Source organism: Electrophorus electricus, chromosome 25 (assembly GCF_013358815.1).
Source record: "Electrophorus electricus isolate fEleEle1 chromosome 25, fEleEle1.pri, whole genome shotgun sequence".
In the NCBI taxonomy this organism is placed as follows: domain Eukaryota; kingdom Metazoa; phylum Chordata; class Actinopteri; order Gymnotiformes; family Gymnotidae; genus Electrophorus; species Electrophorus electricus.
The window spans coordinates 1,327,473-1,346,162 of NC_049559.1; the positions used below are offsets into that span (position 1 = coordinate 1,327,473).

Here is an 18,690-nt window from a genome sequence, read left to right on the forward strand (position 1 = left end):
TTATGAAGGGAAATGATGTCATGTTTGAAACTGAAACACGCTGTCCGCCATGTTGGATTCGAGCGTCCTTTATCAGAGCGTCGATGTCGAGGTTGCTAGAGCCGGAATGGCCGTGTTTGTGCTTCATCCGTTTGTTTACGAGGCTTAACGACACTCAGGTTTCTTTTGTGGGAGTCTAAAACCAACTGTGAGGGTTTGTGGTGTTTTGTTTTGTTTTAGTTGGCTTTTGCACGCCATGCAATTTAAATGCTTTTATAAAGACAGACCACCTACAAATGGAAAATAACAACAGTTGACATTAACGAAATCCTTTTGAAATGTACGTCTCACTAAAAGTTAGCGATAGCTAACTAGCTAGTTAGTTATTCATCTCAAAACGATTGTTTAACCGTCTTTAATCTGCAGATTTTTCAATTCCATTGCTTAAAGCTAGCTTAATCTCAGATAATGTATCAATAACGCATATAGAGTTGGCTATTATCTAGTGACATGTGTAAAGTTTTCTAATTATAAGGCTACAGCTACCTGAAGATGTGAAACTAGGGCCAGCTGCATACAGAGCAGCACGGAAGAGAAACCACTCAACGTTTGACAAAGACTTTGTGTTTTATACTTTACTAATCAACCGTTAAAATAATACTGAATCCAGCTGTCGATCCATGAGGAAACGTATGCTAATATCTGTAAGAGGTACCGCCAAGAAAGCAGAGTGAAAATGCGACCGGCTCTGGAAACGTTTGTGTGAATGTATCTCCTCCGTGTGACCTGTGCAGATATGGCCACTAAGCCCTTTAGCCCGGAGCAGTCGCAGCGGATCCTGCGCTCTCTGCGCACTCCAGCAGTGTTTCTGGGCATGACCGACGACTGGCCAGCCAGCGGCTGGACTCTGGACCGGCTGGCACGCTGTGTGGGAGAGAAGTCCACGTGTTTTCGCCTCGGACCACGGCGCAGGGAGAAGGGTGAGTGTAGTCACCGCTCGTCCTCTGGAGGGAGACCTCTCCGCAAATGAATGTCTTTTGTGTGGTGCATACAAACTCTGAAAATGGCATTCTCAGTGAGATAAGATTAAAACTGAAAATGCCAATTTTCTCTTGGGTTTGCAAAAGTGGCTAAACATTGTTGGTGTTTGGGTACTATTTGTACAGTTTTCACTGCTTAGCACAAAATGGCACAGTGCTTATATAATCCATGTTGTTTAGTGTAACATTAGTATGAACAAAACAACTTTGCTCTACATGTCCTATTACGAGAGTAATTAAAAACTTATCACAGTGCTCACCTTAGTAGAGAAAACCTTTTAAAATGACTTTTGTTGTAAGCATAAAGGCAGAAACTGAGATTCGAGATTCCGAGAGCTTGGTTTAATAGGACTGCCAAGCCTGTTTCTCCACTGTTCCTGACAACAGACACCCCGTATGTCAGAAAGTGTGATTTAACACACTTCATCACTGCCGATCCAGCACGAGAACTGATGTATTGCTGGAACATGAAGGAGAGCGGACCAAACCGTTTTCTCGATTTGACTGAAAAATAGAAGAAGGAAAAAAAACGCTTACAAAGGGAATGAAGCAGAAGATGGGGAGGGGGGAAAAAAACCTCGTTATTACAAGCTACGTTTGATTTTTCAGGTTGTAGAGATGAGGGCGTTCTTCAAACGTGCTTCTGAATCGATAAGTATTACATTTAGTCCAGAATGAGCAGTCACTCCCTTGAAATGGCCTCTGAGGCCCCATCGATGGCAGTTTGCGGTCTCTCCCTCAGCTTTTAGCTCTTGGTTCCACGTCTTTGTCTTTCTTTGCCAGGTCCTCTCTTTGAGACAGAGTGCTCGTATATTGACGCAACCCTTGCCGAGTTTCTTCGCTGGACCGGCGGATGCAGGGACTCCTCTGTAGGCCTGTTTGCCAACTTCCCCCTTTCAGAGCACTGGGCTTACGCGGACTACAAGTATGTCGCCGTGTTCTTTCAGGAAATGCCCACCATGTTTAAGGTAACCACTTGCTATAACTACATTCAACGTTGCCCTCTGTTTCTGTGTTCTGTGCCAATCAGCCACATCTTATGAGCTGCCAGAAAGTTTCTTACTACCCATTTTTTATTTGCATCGCACTGTCCTGCGCAACTGCAGAGATTTATAGTTGGCGGACGCCACCGTTTTAATAACAAAAATACAATTATGCTGCATTCATAGAGATCGATATTGGCCAAGCAGTTACATTTGCAAGCCCAGTATTAGAAGAGTGGGATGTGTGCACGTTTCTCCTGAAATCAATAGTCATTCTTTGTACTGCCAGACTAAATTATTTGCCTGTCTTCATCATTCTCACTTAAGCACCTTATGTGAGTATTCACTGAATGCCAAATTGCACTCATTCTGTGTTCGTATGAAAAAATGTTTTTGAAAGGCATTCTAAAAGAAATTAACACCATCAAATCCTTTCATTTCTACCTCACAAATGTAAGTTGGAAAAACCGAAGCTCTGGGTCTGTGGTGCGGTCTTGTGCCGTGTCTTACAGTCTGGAGTCAGATGCCATACGCCACTTCACTTTGGCTTTCATGCTCCGTGTCCAAATTATACGACTTGCTATCAGTATTTAATCAGATGTAAAAGTTCCTCATGGAGAAATCTACTGTGATCTCTTGCAGTCTGTTGTCCACTGAGGATCATCATCTAATGGGAAACCAGGCTTACCAGTAACAACAACCAGTTCTTTCTCTCTAGTTATATTAATAGTGAGGTTTAGTTTCCAAATGTTCTATTTCTAAGCTTAGAAAATAAAGACTTGGATCACATTTAGGCAGGAAAAATGAGATTGTTCTAAAAATTAAAGTGCTGGCAGATGGTGATCAATTTTTTAAATTCCAATATCGGTGCCCATGTGTGCAAAAACAGACTGCACAGTATTCTAGTCCATACCTGATTTTCCAAATGCATATTTCTTGTCCTGATCACTGGTCCAGAAGACGTGTATGAGTGAAGTTTGGAGGATATTTTTATCAGCAGCAGGAACAAGCAGGGTTTTCCCCCAGACTATGTCTCTCTGGCTCATGCCCACTGTGGTCTGTGATTGGAATGATTTTTCACGTGGTGATCAACATTGACTTTTTGTGTCCTCATCTTTAATGATTACCGTATGACGTTCCCTGAAATCACATGTCCTTAAACCAACTATAGCTCCATTTCTGTGATTTCTGGAAACACAGAGAAACGGAGCAATAAATCACACGGTCCGTTTTCCCAGCTGTGGATGGCGTCTGACTCTGACACATTCAGGCTGTGAACGGTACCATTTAAAAAGTTGCTCTACGGTTCACCCAAGATTGCTTTGACCTGAATTTGTGGCTCTGGTGTTCTCTCTCACTTATAAATGGTAATAAATGCTCATGACGTGCCAGTGCTCTGTCCTTGGACAGCAGGCCTGCCCAAGCCAAGCCCTGGGAGACTGGCAGGCATGGGCCTTTCTCCGATGATGAATAGAGCCATTTAAAGGTTGCTGAAAGCCGTCTGTGGTATACGTTCTCCTGAATATCGTTTCTTTGTCCAGGTTGCTGGGCACCATTGCCGAGCAGTTTCTCACCTTTTTGTTTTTCGTTAATTCAAAAGAAGACCGATTGGCAACCCAGATAGTTCAAACATGCAGAAGGGGAGTAAATATGGGCATTTTTCATCTTGCTTTTTGTCACATCCACCCTGTTATGGGGCTACAGACGAAATGATGAATGCCAACACACACAGGTGGCCGTGCACCGTGGGCCTTTTCTTTTAAGGGTGGAATTTGTCCATTTCATGACATAATGACAAACATGCTTCTTGTCGATTGAATGCCTAATCGATGAGCCAAACGAACGTCGACCCTTGTTTCAGGATGTGGTGTGGTCGGACTTCGGCTGTCCAGGCCGGGATGGCCGGGAGAGCACCCTCTGGATCGGCACGGGCGGTGCCAACACCCCATGTCACATGGACTCCTACGGTTGCAATCTTGTTTTCCAAGTCCAAGGCAGGTAATGGCACCGGGTTGTTCCTCCACACCCCACCTCAGAAAGCCCACAGAAAAGCCTTCAGGGCTGTGAAGAAGCCTTCAGGGCACAGGTTAAGGCGAGATTGGTGTGCACTGCCAGTGAGGTTTCTCGATCCTTCCATTATAACACCACCATTTTACATTTCCAAACACACCGCATCTGTCTGAGATGAGAGGGATAGTGCATCAGAGAAGATGCACTGCTGGGTGTTTATGAACGACATAACGCTGCTGCTGACTGAGCTGTGTTCAGTAAGACCTCTTCAGTCTTACACTAGGGAAGCTGCCATTGGTTGGCTCCATACTAATAAATAACAACAATTATCTTTCTTTTTTCAGGAAGCGGTGGCATCTTTTCCCCCCTGACGATGCTAAACACCTCTACCCAACGCGTATACCGTACGAGGAGTCCAGCGTGTTCAGTCGGGTCAGCGTGGTCCAGCCTGATCTGGGCCGGTTCCCGGCTTTTCGACGAGCCAGGGCCCACTGTGTCACTCTGCACCCAGGCCAGGTAAAGAACATCTGCTCTACTGTAAAATCACACAGTGCTTGTCACAGTGTTGTTCAGGCAAACTAAGACTGTTTGCAGTAGTAATCACCTGATGCCCCACCTTTTTAGCTAATAATGTAGTTAGTGGTGGGTGTGGGTGTGTGTGTAATGTGAGATGGTTTTGCTGCAGTGAATGAAAAACTGACCTTGAGTTTTACACAGTAACTGGAAACACAGCAGACGAACAGCGATCCCTTCGTCTTCTGCCGTTGTATACAGCACTGTCAAATCAAATTGGGTTTTTGTGCACGCCTGTCGCACCTGCTGAGACGTCAGGGTGTAGTGAAGTTGGATTCCATACCGTCTTCACATCAGCATACAGCGATTCACAGGGCTGCCTCTAAACCCTGAAGGCCTGCTCCTGGAGGTCCGGCCCGTCTGAAGTAGTGCCTCGCGTCCTAGTCGCTGTAGAAACCCACACCGAGTGTCTTGCGTACAGTTGTGGGGTCGTGCGTAAGCTGAATGTCCTGGTGGAGTGACTAGTTGCGTTAAAAATGCGCTACTGTGTTTAGGCGTGTTTGGAGATGATAGGTTTCTGCTCTACAACCCCCCCCCCCCCCCCCCCCCTCAGGCCCCCAGCCATGAGCAAAAAATAAAGAAATAAAATGTCAGTCTTTTTTTTGGCTTTGTTTCGCACACGTTCCTTTCCTCCTCTGTTTTTGTACCCCTTTAACCCGTGTTCCTTTGCCAAGACAAGTGCGGGAACAAGGTTGTTTATCAAGATGTGTTCAAATGCAGCAAAGATTTCACGTCTCCGTGCGACGTCAGCGAGGAGACCTTCTCGCCACAAACCAAAGCAGGGTTTGTTTTTTTGGGGGGGGGGTTTTGCATTCCAACTTGGCACACACAAGATGGAATATGTACAAGATCAGCTGCCTTTTCTTCACTGGATATGAAACAGTCGTGTGTGTGTGTGTGTGTGTGTGTAAGCATCTGTGGAGCTCGCACTCTTTGTGAGGCGAGACGGTGGTGAGGTAATTAGTGGTAGGCCAACACAGCGACCGAGCTCTCCGGGAGCGCTCGCACTTTCCCCAGCATACTAATGAAGCCGGCAGACACACGCTTCCATTCTCACCCCGCTGAAGGCTGCTCCACAGACGCACAGCCAAAGCTCGCAGGGCGGAAGGGGTTTTTTGTACGCCACGGCTGTGCCCACATACCCGGCTTAGTATGAAAAGTTCGAAAGTTCAGTCAGGCTCTCCCCAGCGAGTTGAGTGGGCTACGACAAACGTTTTTTTTTTTTCCATTGTTGTCAGAATAGCTTCACAGAATGATTGCAGAATTAATTTAATCTGCTCTGTTGCAGGGTGAGGTTTCTTATTCCTAGTAACAAAGTATGTTTTCTGATTTAGAATGTAATGTCCATAGTTTAAAAACCCAGTTCGTGGAAAATTGACAGAGTGCAGGGATGAGCATTACAGAGCCATCCAAACATCGATTAGACACTGTCCAATTCAGTGAAAATAAACGTTATACATGAATTGGCGTGACAGGACACCGCTGCCCCCTAGTGGCGAGCAGAGGAGTGGCAAGCACTCTGCATTTGTATTCTCTGCCTGCCCGAACACACTCGAGTCCAGAAAGCTGCAGAGCTGATGGAGTGCTCTAACCTGCTCTGTCAAATAACTACGGGTGACTGAATCCACACCCGTTGACATCCCGCAGCAGATGCTGCAAGGACTCATCCCAGCCTGCCTCTGGTCATGTCCCACTTCTGGCGGACGTGGCGCGCACCCTGTGCGATGCTGTATTTGCTGTCTCCAAATTCTGGACATGAGCTTCCCCTTTCTGGTGTGGATCTGTTTCACTCTGTTTAGGTGCTGTTTGTCCCTAGACACTGGTGGCACTACGTGGAGTCCATTGACCCGGTAACCGTCAGCGTGAACTCTTGGATTGAGGTGGTAAGTTACACATGCTTTGAAATTCATATGCTGGCATCGTTTACATCACCTGATAGACAGCTGTATCAAGGTGTTTGCAACATTTAAGGTCACGGTTTGATTTCCAGAGAGCGCACACTTTACATTGATGGATATGAGAGTTACTCTGGATAAAGGTGCCTGCCCATCACTATGAACACCTCGATTAGGCCTTCCGTCCCGGTTTGAGGCACATGACTGCTCTGTCCACAGTGCCTGTGTCTCTCTGTGACAAATGGAGACACTGTCTTCAGATACTTAGGAGTTTCAGGATGGACACTGCAGTTCCCCTCTGAAACTACCGTTGAATAACGCATACAGGCCATCATGTCCAGCGCAGTCTGCTGCGCTCCACCAGGGTCAAACGGCTGGTCAATCCTGTGCAACTCGCAGACCTTTTAGAGGGGTCAATAACGGCCATGCTTATCCTCCCAGAATTCCCTGGTGGTCACTCTGCCATGTTCCCATGCAGGCAGCGGATGATGAGGCTAGGGTAGGAGAGGCTCTGTCCAAGGTCATCATCAGTGCACTGAAGACCACTCCTAGCATCGACAACGAGGACAACTGGCTCAACCCTACCGAGGTATTTACACCAACATTAGATCACGACGGTCTGCGCAGGAAAAGACGTCAGTGAGTGTCCTTTCTGCGCTTTTTTGGACCTCTTCATTTAAATTTTTTTAGGAATAGCTTTTTTTTTGTTGTTGAGCTCATCACCTGACATCCTGCAGATGGCCTTTGGTTATTTTTGTTTGGTTTCCGTGGTGACGGCAAAGGGCATAACCTGTTCACGACAAGGAACCTGAAGGTTCAGCTCTGTGCATGGACAATAGCCTTAAGGCTGGGACCGCAGAGTACGAGCGATGTTGGAGACCGTCACGCTGCACAGCACAGCGCGCTGACCTAAGATCTGCGTTTTTTTTTTTTTTTAAGAAAATGATCCCTTTAGAGTTGTAGTAAGTGGCTATAATTACCCAGAGGAAATCTGACGATTGTGTCTGGTTTGTGTTGAAGGAAGAGGTCACGTCGCACGACCAGAACATGCGGTACCTGAACCTGGCCGTGAGGGCCTGTGCGGAGCATCAGGGCACGTCTGCGGAAGCACGGGCTGACCCAGCCGCCCGCAAGCGGGACTCCGGCGGCCATGCGAAGGGCCTGGGTGCTCAGCTGGAGCCTTCCGACCCGCCTCCCTTTGGGCCTCACCTCATTCCGGTCACGCGCGACGCCGACCCGCCTTGGAAAGTCACGGCCTCGGACCCCATAGAGGCTCCTGTGTCCAAAGACAAACGTTCCCGTTTCCCTCACAGTGGAACGAAGCCTGCAGCGGAACACGGCAGGGGCGGCGAGGAGCAGGGCTGCGTCTCCACCGACGACGTGCTGGACTGTCTGCTGCATCCTGACGTCGTTGCCCTGGTTACGCAGCTTATGTTGGACAGGCAAAGGGAGCTTGGCGCAGATATCTTGCCTTTTTGCACCACATGAACTGTCGATTAAAGTGTCTTGACTAATAAAGCCTACCAGCTCTCAGAAAAAGAAACCACGCTCGTCTCACTTTGTCCGTTTCGTTGCTGATAGGCGTCTTGCGCATGGAACAGGCCGATTGGAATCTGAACGGTCCGGGTTGCTTCTGAGCAGTTCAGGATGGGGTGGGAGACTGGAGTTGGTGCGTAGATTCCCTCCTCTATCCGTGCTGAGCTCAGCGCTCTGCTCGGCCATAACGAGACGTCCTGCGCCATTCTGCATGTGTAGCGATGCTAAGAGGTGCAGAATTGTACCCAGCGCCGCGGATGGAGTGCCGCCAACCTACAATGCCACACCTGCTGGGAACCATGACAACATGAGGCGTAAAAACGTCAAACTAACCAGGCTGGAGAAAGTTACATTTTATATATGAATTTTATTGTGCATTACAGAAAGGAACAGTAATATTAATTGAAACGCAACTGCTGTCAGGATAGACTGACTGCAGTCATTTACATCAGAGGGCAAGCGACATTATTTACAATGATGTAATATAATCATTGTAAAAATAGCAGTATCAAATGATGTATGTGTATATATTTAGATTTCTAAAGTTATTCAAAATATACATCCATAAAATGTAATAAAGTTTTTCATAGTTAATGTACAGTTATTATCCTATCAGCTTCTGTCTGAAGCAGACGCTATGATAAAATCCCTGGGTAGCAGAGATCAACTAAGGATCTCACAAGAGTCTCGGAATGACTGAACAGTTATCCACAGTCATCCGACCGACCCGGACTGTTTGAATGGCGTCTGACTGACAGAATTAACTTTGCTATGAATTTGTGTATATGCATCTGAGTTATCCAGAGGGGATGCCATCAAAAGCGTCGGAAATGGTTTTGCTATATCCTGGTACTCTTTGGCGTATCGCTCTTGCAAATGCTCTCTTTTTCCTTCTTGAGGACATCCACGTTGCCCGCGTCCTCGTTGCCGAGGCGCCCGGGGTCCACGTAGGTGTAGAAGTAGGCCATGATGGAGAAGATGCCGCTCACGGCGATCAGCAGTGCCGCGAACAGCAGGAACTCCATCCACTGCAGACGACAAACGCAGCGTGACTCTGAGCACGGCGCGAGCGCCGGAGCGTCGCACGTCTAAACGACGCTGCTTACCTGCTCCAGGCCGGCTCCCTCTGCCACGATCAGGACGATGACGTTGCCGAAGGCCACGGTCATCAGCCATCCCGCCTGCAGCACTGACTTCATGCTGACCGGAGCCTAGGGGAAGCGCAGTCGGGTCAGCGCGGGAAGCTAGCTGGACACAACCCAAAGCGAGTCTGTCTGCCCACCTGCGAGTAGGAGAACTCCAGGCCAGTAATGGAGAACATGACCTCTCCTGCCGTAAGGAGAACGTACTGGGGAATCTGCCAGGCGATGTGGACGTCGTTGGCTTGGACGTCCTCCATCTTCTTGAGTGCGAGGTTATCTGGGTCCTGTACGACAGCAAGAGGCTGGCAGTGAACCCGAGCCTGTCTCCCCTACCCAGCATGGCAGCGGACACACTGGGCCTGAGCCTTCGTACGTGACTGGGACACGGTGCCAGTGAATATTATGACCAATAAGCGCTTGAAAATGCTGAATTTAGAACAGGTGGGGAATTCAGTACCGTTTCCAGGACTATCGAGCTTATGAGCTGTGTCCTTTAATGCTGTCTGTGTTATAACTGCAACTGCCAAAGACACGGTTACCATAACTGGCCTGTGACATTCTTTGAACAGCAAATGTTTCTTAAATTTAAACCTAACGCACAGCGACCTTAATGTAACATTGAGTGTGCAGTAACACCTTAACCATGAAGGACAATAGAATTTACCTGCTGGAGAATGACTGTGTACGAAGCCCCGAAGTCTAGAAGTCCCAGATCAATATTATACTGTTTGGAGTCTGAAATGCTGTCTACACTTGTATATCTGCAAAGAAAAGTATCCGTGCAAGGCGAAAGGAGGCAAAGCAACATTTAGTCTGAGTATCTGGAGAGCATTCAGAAAGAATCACTCCCTCTTCTGCACAGAATGAAAGGAGAAAATATCCAGACTGCCTGTTATACGAGGCCCATGATGGTCATGTTCGCTCTGGGTTAGCTGGCATGGTTTCCTTTTGTGGCTCCTGACTGAATTTGATTGTCTGTGTGTCAGTAAAGGTTGTCTGTATAGACACACATACACAAGTTGATATCTGTGCCTTTATGCTACTCACGTAAGGCAGCTGTGGGTCTATGAAAGGTGTTAGAACATAAAAGTGTCTCATGACTGTCATCGGAACTGTAGGTGTGTGTATAAAACACTCACTGGCCTCTTTCGACAGCTTTGGTTGAAGAAATCCCATAAGCGCTTGGTACATAGAAAGCTGCACCACCTACAGTTATGGTGAAATTTTCTGAGCGGGTATTAATAAACCTGGAAAATGAAAGGTGGGGAGGGACACCTTAATTCGCACACCTTAATTCGTTTTCATAATGTGGTGCATGCAAGTGCAAGCTATCTGAGATTATCTCACTGATAAAAAAAAGTGAAAGTTTAACCACACTGTTAAAGTGTGACTACAGACAGTGTGGTGGAAAAAAACACACATCAATCTTTTCTGGTTAGTGTGGCAATTATTCCGCATTTAGATTTTAGGGACGATAAAAAGGTCCCTCATCCCCAAGATAAGGTCCTTACCTCAGGAATGCCTCTCCGTGCTCCGACTTGGTTATCTGATCTTCCACCTGGATTTTAGCGACACGCGTTATCAACTTGCTGCAGTGACAATACTCAACAAAAACTAGATAGCAGGTTGGGCAGGGAGTGGACAAAGTGATCCAGTGATAACAAACGTCGTCAGTGCTCCGACTGCTCAAGACACCCGAGTTGGACTAAGACTCTCTGATGACTACTGCTTTGGCGCGACACATTCTCGTACTCAGTCACGCCACAACCAGTCAGGTGGAGACAGTAGTTATCAGAGAGTCTTAGTCCAACTCGGGTGTCTTGAGCAGTCTGAGCACCTTTTGGCTACGTGGTACTACGGCATGGCCCGAATTACCCTCCAGATTTAGGGGTAGATGCACTTTGGTGTGTATTTATTTCCTTCTGTGAGAACACTACAGTGCGAGTAGGGACATCGAGCTGGGGCTAACGAGCACGCTGGATACAATCGGTCACGGCCGAACTGATTTCCTCGCCGAATTACTCGCAGAAGTGTGTAACGTGAGAAAATAAAAATACAAGTGCATGTGTGTCTTCTGCATTTGCGTGATGCAATGAAGCATCAGGTTTGAGGTTAACAATTCTCTCATCCTCTCCTTACACACACACACACAGCAAGGAGTGCACTGGCCTGGGTCTATGTACATACAAGCCTCCAATTAAACAGGCGATCGAGTTCGACTAGAAGACAACTTCTGTTTAATAAATGCTTATATTTATTTTCTGTCATAACATGCACACTTTAGTATCATGTAGCTCATGACGTGTGTGTGTCGGTCTTTAGACGCTGCACCAGAAACAGACATGGTTGTCCAATATTTGGTCAAAAAACTCAGCAGAGTTTGGCGTGTGGTGCCACGTTCACATGGATGTGTGTAGTGTGGAAACGCCATCAGGTCTAGCGCTCCAGACAGCGACAGGCTATACACGCTTCAGAAAGGGCCCATAGATTTAATGCACTTGGAAGCCTGTTAAAATGTTCAGATGTAGTCGTGTGGGTTATGCAGATTTTAAAGGGGCACGAGGAATCTTTCAGCTCACCAGTTTGCATGTAATCCCGGGACTGTCGCTGTGTATAACCAGGCTATAGGCCGTGTGCTCAGTCAAGTTCAGGTCACAGCTGTAATCCATTCCGTGGTGAGTGACAGCGATTTGGAAGAGCCGGTGACTGTCGTTAAGTGGAAGACTTGTATAGCCCAAAGGGTCCTGGAGGCACAAAGACATTTGGAGACTTGTTAACGAAAGAAGCAGCTCTTATGCAACCTCTTCAGTTCTTTTCTGAATGACCAAATAAAACTAACACAGACTAAAAACGGTACATAAATACAGGAACTTGCTTGTTGGGTTGTTTACTTAGTAGTGTTTTGTTAAACATTACAGGAATGAGGAAACCGAGAAAACATTAAAAGAGCAAAAATCTATTAAAATAGATGAATAAATAAGAAATAATAGCATTTAGAGCCATTTGTAGCACCTCGTATGATTTTATTGGCTCGGCAAAAATGCTGTGTCCTGGAATTCGTACGGAGACGTCTCCGTCGGCAAGGTTAAGTACTTGCATGAGGCACTCTTGGGCTTGAGGAGGTTGCACAACAGTTTTCTGGGTCAAAAAAATAAAAGGAGGACACTTAGTACCGAGAATTGCTACAGCAACCATTACGTCTCGTGAATAATGCCGCGCTGTGTTGGAAGAGTTTAGATGTTTGGCATACGATGACATTGAGTTCCACGACGGTAGCAGCGGCGAACGCAAGTGCAGCCAAGACCATCCCTGCAGTCATCTTCCTCAGAGGTCTGCACAAAGACAAGACACAGGCCCATCACCTCGCGCCAGGAACCGGGTCCTGGCGCAACACGTGACCTTTTTATGCACTCTTCCTTTAGCTTTGCACATGCACATAAAAATAGCAAAAAGCATTTATATGCAGAGCTTGTATGCAATAATACATAACGCAAAACACATCCACGCGCACTTGCAAAGTCGGTCGACAGCCGACAATACATTTTCTAGGGGTCATAAATACAGTGGATACTGTTTAGCCACCGAGCCGTACTTATAGTTTTGAATAACTGTTTGTTGAACAGCAGTTACTCAAAACTCAACATACCTGAGCTCTGTCAGATTCGCACTGTGCGCTGAATCGCTACACAAACTGGGTCACTGCAATAATTCACTTTTATATATAGAAATGAGTATTTTAAGCAGTTCATGAGGTCCAGAAGTGTGGTCATCAATGTAGCATCTTTAGTATTTCTGTGCAAAATTAAAAGGTCAATAACTTTCCTAATCATTTAAACAAAGTGTTGGTAGAATGTTGACTCCCCTGGCTAATACACCAGAGATTTTCAGATAATACACACACCTGGAAATAACCAGCACAATCTTTTGTGCAGTCGGACAATAAAAAGCTGGAATCCCTGTACTGCAAATAGATTTTAAACTCGATTAAGTGACTTCGCTTACGTGAGCTTGACCCGACAGAGGCTGACGAGGGGGTAGACGCCCATGTCAAAGACAGGGATGAACAACAGAATCATCAAAGCATTCAGCATCTTAACAGGGAAAGGAAACCAAGACACACAAATGGCCCAAATGATTGTCACAATGTGAAAACCATAAAAACATATTGCTTATAAAAGCAATGACTGAAATTTTGTTGCTCAAGTTTCCTGATAATTTCTTAGTAACGTCAGTCATAAAAAGGTAGATGTCACTGAGCTATAGTTGTGTAACAAAACTGCTGAGGTTTGTGAGCATGTGTAGCTCGTACCTGCATTTGGTCTGGCTTGATTACAAATGAGCCGCCCTGTTAAAACAAAACATTAACTCATGGATTTGAACAAAATTTTACTTAGGAGTTTAAACTGAAATGCAAATACTAAAACAAGAAGTGATATGGAATCTCCCACCGCCATGCAAGTTCACAATTACGCGTGCGTGACGTATTTACTATACACATCACATCACCACCCTTGCTGTGAAAACGTGCGCTCCCAAAAAACGTCAGAGGACTTACAAAATCCATGTTCATCCGAGTGGCCTGAAGAGTCCATCGGGAGCCCTGACACCAAACACAATGAGAAGGAACTGGTCATGGCACTACAGAAAAAAAAACGCACCGCTCTGCCATTATCAGACAGGTCCACGCAATCCCGCCATTTTGTCCTGACCATCATCACCACTGTGTCTTGGAACACTGGAATACCGCTAAAGATGGAGGTTTACAGAAGACTTGGTCTGTGCTGCATCACCGCTGCTGACAGGTTAACCCCGAAACCGAATTAAACGGCTGCTACAAGGGGGCGTGGTTTTTATGAGGTGGGAGATCGAGACGTCTACCTGTTGGTCGAAGAGAGCCCAGAACATGGGCAGCGGGATGTACAGGGCCAGAACCCTCAGAACCATCTTGATCTCCTGAATGAGCTGTTTCTGGAAGGAACGAGGACGACACAAAAACACAAAGCACCGCGCGTTTAGAACACACCGCCTCGACCACCTGCAGGTCGCAACAATCTAAAAGTGCGTGCGCTGGTACCGGGTACTTCTCCTGGGCCCAGTCTAGCCAGTGCTCACGCCTGGGGCTGTTCCTGGGGCTCCACCATCGATTGTGTATAGCAAACTGGTCAAAGCCAAGAAACAGAACAGTGATCAACGCAACTTGCTTCGCTTCGCGTGAGCCAAACGTGTGCGAGGAGGTTTCTTACCCCGATACACCTGCAGACGTTCACCAGGACGTTCCCCTCACGTGGATTCTTTTTATACATTCCGCTGCCAGCAATGAAAACCACTGGACAAACAAGAACGGTCTTGAGAATGGCTTACAACTCAGGGTCAAGCACCTGTTAGGCAGTGACCCTTAGCCCTCGGCCAGGAATGGCCTGCTACTACTCCACAGTGCATGGGGTGCAGGTTTTGCATACGCACATACAGATACGTTTCTACACGTAGCTTGGTCATCACTGTAGTTTAACAAGAATATTATCCTCGGTACAATTTTTTGGTCACAAAAATTCAGCTACAATATTGGAATGGAAATTATATTTTGTATTTAGTCTGCAAGGAATAGCTGAACTAGCTTTTTAGCCTAAATATCTTTGTGCACAACAGGGTAAATGTCCCCCCCCCCCCCCCCAACGTTCACGTTTCATATTCACGTGCAGTTACTCCCTGCATATTATGCTCACAAACATATGTACAAAGCAAAAGCTTTGAACACTGACAATATCTAGCACTTCTGACTTTGATCAAAACCAATCTGCTCATGTGAGATGCCAGTATAATCAATCCAGTCACTGCACTTGAGTACATCAGCATCATCGCATCTACAGGAAAAAGTGGCCGATAGCCGAGACGCCCAGGGTGTATGCGAGGAGAACAAACCTGGTTTCAGTGAAAAACAAACTGGAAGAGACCATACCTGGTCTCTGGAAGAGCAACTAAACTGGAAGGGACCACACCTTAGATCTTAATGTTTCAAATGAGGTAAAACTGCCCAACCTTGAGATCCTGGAGAAGCAATATGCCTGTGCTTTATGAGTTTACTGTGGTTCCAGAGTTTATATGGAGTTCAAAAAGAGGACAATGACCCATGCAGAGTGCTGACTAAAGGCACTTCAGCCCTGCAGGTGTGTAATTACAGCTCAGCAGTGCGGACTGTCCAGGTATGTCTCCTTCTCCGAGTTGGGGGGGGGGGGGGGTACGTTGAGCAGCGCATGGCACTGCTGACGTACTTACCAAGAGCAACGAGCATGAGGGCAGCGGGAACCCCGAACGCCAGAGCGTAGCAGTCTCCCCCGAAACACTGAACGTCACCTGTTAACGGGACGCTCACGGTTCAGCTAACCACAGGTCATTTACACTGGAACTGTGCATTAGCAAGAAAAGCCATCATCACCATCATCATCGTTTTGAAGAGGAACTAAAAGTTTATCGCGGTGGGGCTTACTTCTCAGAATGGGTGTGATGATGGTCGACAAAACGCTTCCTGCATTGATCGACATGTAGAAGATTGAGAAGAATTTTGTCCTCTCCTCAGTCTGAAGAAGACAAAAAGGCCACGAACGTGACTGATTACAACCAGGAGAGCATTTCAGGAAGTGTCCATGCTGACGACTAGCTGCGTTGTGACAATCTCACATGCTCCTCCTCGAACTGGTCTCCCCCGAAGGCTGCCACGCAGGGTTTAATGCCCCCGGTCCCGAACGCGATGAGGCCCAGGCCAAGCATGGAGAGAGTTCTGCACCAAAGCACCAAACGCATCGTCAACCCAGCACACGTGACGCCACATGACGCACAAGCTCAGTTCACTCACACACACTGAATGCTTACATGTGTAACGTGTTGTCGCCTACATCCGGAATAGCTCCGACAGACTTTACCACATGACCGATGACATACACAACGGAAAGATAGATGATGGTTCTGTGAACACAACAGAAAGACCGACATTCTGACAACCCTTTCGGAGCCCATACATCCCCTGTGGGGTGAGCTGGCTGACGGCTGCGTCCTGCGTCCTGCTACTGCGCTGGAGCTTACCTGAATTTCCCCAGCCACGAGTCCGCTATCAGGGCCCCCAGTAGAGGGGTGAAGTAACACAGGCTGGAGAAGGCGTGGTACACAGCAGTGGACAGGTTATTGTTCCATTGCAGGTAGTTAATGAAGTAGAGAGTGAGCACCGCTTTATGGAGGAAAACACCCCAAACAAACAAACAAACAAACAAACAATACCACAGCGCTCATGAGATTACAACCATATCCCCATTCCAGATCCTTCCTCATGCTTTTGCATGGAATACTCTCCTATGGAATGTGTATTGTCAAAAGGAGAAGGAAGGGTTTGATTAATGTTATATACATTCAGCCAGGTTAATTATTCTAGGTGAGGTAAGTCACATTTATGATGTCTACTAAACTTCTTTATCCTGGTTATTGTCCTGTTTGCACTGGAAATTTATATTTTTTAAAATATGGCAAATATTATTATGGCATTAAGGGGCTAGGCAGACATAATACAAGCCAAAGATTATAAAACTTATATTTAATAATACTGAATGTGATCACGCCAATTGACCAGAGCAAGTGGCAGTGGGCACAATGCCAGAATCCTCTCTTTTTGAAAGACCACTAGACAAAACTATAGTCACTGCTCACTAGCATTACTGACACTCTGGAGGTATTAGTAAAGTTCACTAGCATTACTGACACTCTGGAGGTATTAGTAAAGTTCACTAGCATTACTGACACTCTGGAGGTGTTAGTAAAGTTCACTAGCATGACTGACACTGGAGGCGTTAGTAAGGTTTACTACCATTACTGACACTCTGGAGGTGTTAGTAAAGTTCACTAGCATGACTGACACTGGAGGCGTTAGTAAGGTTTACTACCATTACTGACACTCTGGAGGTATTAGTAAAGTTCACTAGTATTACTGACACTGGAGGTATTAGTAAAGTTCACTAGCATTACTGACTCTGCAGGTATTAGTAAAGTTCACTAGCATGACTGACACTCTGGAGGTATTAGTAAAGTTCATTTCAGCATATTAGTAAGGTTTATACTGTTTTATTACCTTTCATTCCATAATAGGAGAACCTCTCACAGAATTCATTGACCACAATGAAGCCGATGCTAACTGGGTAGTTGGTCCCACATATTTTCTGTAAGAAAAATGTTTTTAAAAAGTCAACTGACAGAGTCTCCTTCGGCGTCAACATACAGCAAGTGTTTACCTTTATGTTATTAGGGGGCTTTTCCAACACTTAATAAAACCCATATGCAAGGCGAGGGTATCCAGTTCCCCGACTTCGTGACACAGGGTCATGGTGAATGAACCCATAAGAACCAGTCTGAGTGATGTGGAGTTTCTGCACACTGCAGTGATCGTGCTGTGTGAGAAGAGCATCTTACCGGTGAGCGCTTCGCTCTGGTGAGGTGGGTCCTCTCTTTGTTTTCTAAGGAATAACAACCAAAAACACCACATTAGGTCTTTTTTAAAGGCATTAAGTTAACGGTGTAGTTAACAGACAACAACCCAACGCTCGTATCTCTCCTCTGGTCTGTTATGTCATATTAAAACAGGTATGGAGGGGACCATTTAGGACCATCTATGTGCTACATGAAAGGCTTGCTTGTTGGTTTATTAGATGACCTCCTGCAGAGTCAGAGGAAGGTTTGATGTTCGATTTTTTAGCATTTCTCACTCACCAAATCTACAAAAACCACGATAAAAGACTGTTTGAGTCCGCGAGACACGGCCCGGCCCAGGGTGTCGCACGCTGGAGGATGCCGTTTAGGAGCTCGGGCCACTGCAAAGTGAACGACGCGGAGTGTAAACGTCGCTAAAGCCCGAGGAGGAAAAAGGCATTTTCAAGCAGACGGCCTTCTCCAAACAAAGTGGGAAGCGTCGCTGCTACTTCTACAACTGCGAACGCAGAAGCACGACCGACGCGCAGTCTTCGTCGGAACGGCACGACACGACACGGCGGAGAGATTAGCACGCGCGTGCTCCCTCCAAACGCTGGACGCCCGTGTTCCTCGCGCGCGGCGCAGTCCCTTACCCGTGGCGTCCCCCATGCCTTCACGCGCTGCGCACTCCTCCGACACGCGCCAAGTCCCGCTCCAGAGTGTGCGGCTCCGAGCTCGAGCGCGCTTCTTGTGGTCCTGGGGTTTGGTATGTGTGTGTGGTTTGTTTTTTTTTCTTCCGCTTTCTGTGGTTAATGTTCCACTCTTGGACGACACAACGATTACCTCGAACTGACTCGTCCACTATCTTGTCGGGAACCAGTAACCGAACGGGTGACACGCGCCGAGGCGAACCCAGAAGCTCACGTGAAATCAGATGCGCGGACGAAAACAGCCCTCTCGGGCGCGCGCGTGCGCGCGCGCTCTTTCTGTGGACCCGTAAATGCTAAACATTCCCATGAACAGTTGTTGCTTTAAAACTTTGTTACTTCAACGTAAAATCAAACAGACCGTGTGCAACTAAAGTAAA

The 18,690-nt window shown here is 46.7% G+C and overlaps 2 protein-coding genes across 6 annotated transcripts; one reads left to right on the top strand and one right to left on the bottom strand.

The window, feature by feature from the left end:
* Nucleotides 1-63: 63 nt before the first annotated feature.
* On the top strand, nucleotides 64-8,275 carry hspbap1 (hspb associated protein 1). Of its 5 annotated transcripts, none has more exons than XM_027024392.2 (8): nucleotides 64-319; nucleotides 774-959; nucleotides 1,803-1,987; nucleotides 3,864-3,996; nucleotides 4,357-4,528; nucleotides 6,402-6,468; nucleotides 6,959-7,069; nucleotides 7,501-8,275. In XM_027024392.2, the coding sequence occupies exons 2-8, from the start codon at nucleotides 776-778 to the stop codon at nucleotides 7,966-7,968; spliced, it is 1,320 nt and encodes a 439-aa protein (XP_026880193.2). In that variant the 5' UTR covers nucleotides 64-319; nucleotides 774-775; the 3' UTR covers nucleotides 7,969-8,275. The 5 variants fall into 5 exon arrangements, with proteins under 5 accessions (XP_026880193.2, XP_026880189.2, XP_026880191.2 ...); XM_027024388.2 differs by having other exon boundaries at nucleotides 67-319; nucleotides 3,864-4,000; nucleotides 6,385-6,468; XM_027024390.2 differs by having other exon boundaries at nucleotides 67-193; nucleotides 3,864-4,000; nucleotides 6,385-6,468.
* Nucleotides 8,276-8,363: 88 nt separating this feature from the next.
* Nucleotides 8,364-18,533, bottom strand: slc15a2 (solute carrier family 15 member 2). Its single transcript, XM_027024387.2, has 23 exons — nucleotides 18,257-18,533; nucleotides 17,607-17,650; nucleotides 17,269-17,356; nucleotides 16,236-16,377; nucleotides 16,026-16,118; nucleotides 15,834-15,933; nucleotides 15,643-15,733; nucleotides 15,432-15,509; nucleotides 14,402-14,484; nucleotides 14,233-14,316; nucleotides 14,037-14,126; nucleotides 13,714-13,758; nucleotides 13,468-13,503; nucleotides 13,161-13,249; nucleotides 12,409-12,490; nucleotides 12,171-12,296; nucleotides 11,738-11,902; nucleotides 10,670-10,716; nucleotides 10,298-10,405; nucleotides 9,823-9,919; nucleotides 9,299-9,442; nucleotides 9,123-9,227; nucleotides 8,364-9,044 (listed from the first exon to the last, which is right to left on the bottom strand). The coding sequence occupies exons 1-23, from the start codon at nucleotides 18,270-18,272 to the stop codon at nucleotides 8,856-8,858; spliced, it is 2,142 nt and encodes a 713-aa protein (XP_026880188.2). The 5' UTR covers nucleotides 18,273-18,533; the 3' UTR covers nucleotides 8,364-8,855.
* Between the last annotated feature and the right edge of the window lie 157 nt (nucleotides 18,534-18,690).

Coding starts and splice junctions, on each gene's coding strand:
- slc15a2 (XM_027024387.2), bottom strand. Junction 17,357..17,606: donor CCAGAGCGAAGCGCTCACCG/GTAAGATGCTCT, acceptor TTTTTCTTACAG/AAAATATGTGGGACCAACTA. Junction 9,443..9,822: donor ACACAGTCATTCTCCAGCAG/GTAAATTCTATT, acceptor GCTGTCGTACAG/GACCCAGATAACCTCGCACT.
- hspbap1 (XM_027024388.2), top strand. CDS start 776: ATGGCCACTAAGCCCTTTAGCCCGGAGCAGTCGCAGCGGATCCTGCGC. Junction 960..1,802: donor ACCACGGCGCAGGGAGAAGG/GTGAGTGTAGTC, acceptor TTTCTTTGCCAG/GTCCTCTCTTTGAGACAGAG. Junction 4,001..4,356: donor GTTTTCCAAGTCCAAGGCAG/GTAATGGCACCG, acceptor TTCTTTTTTCAG/GAAGCGGTGGCATCTTTTCC.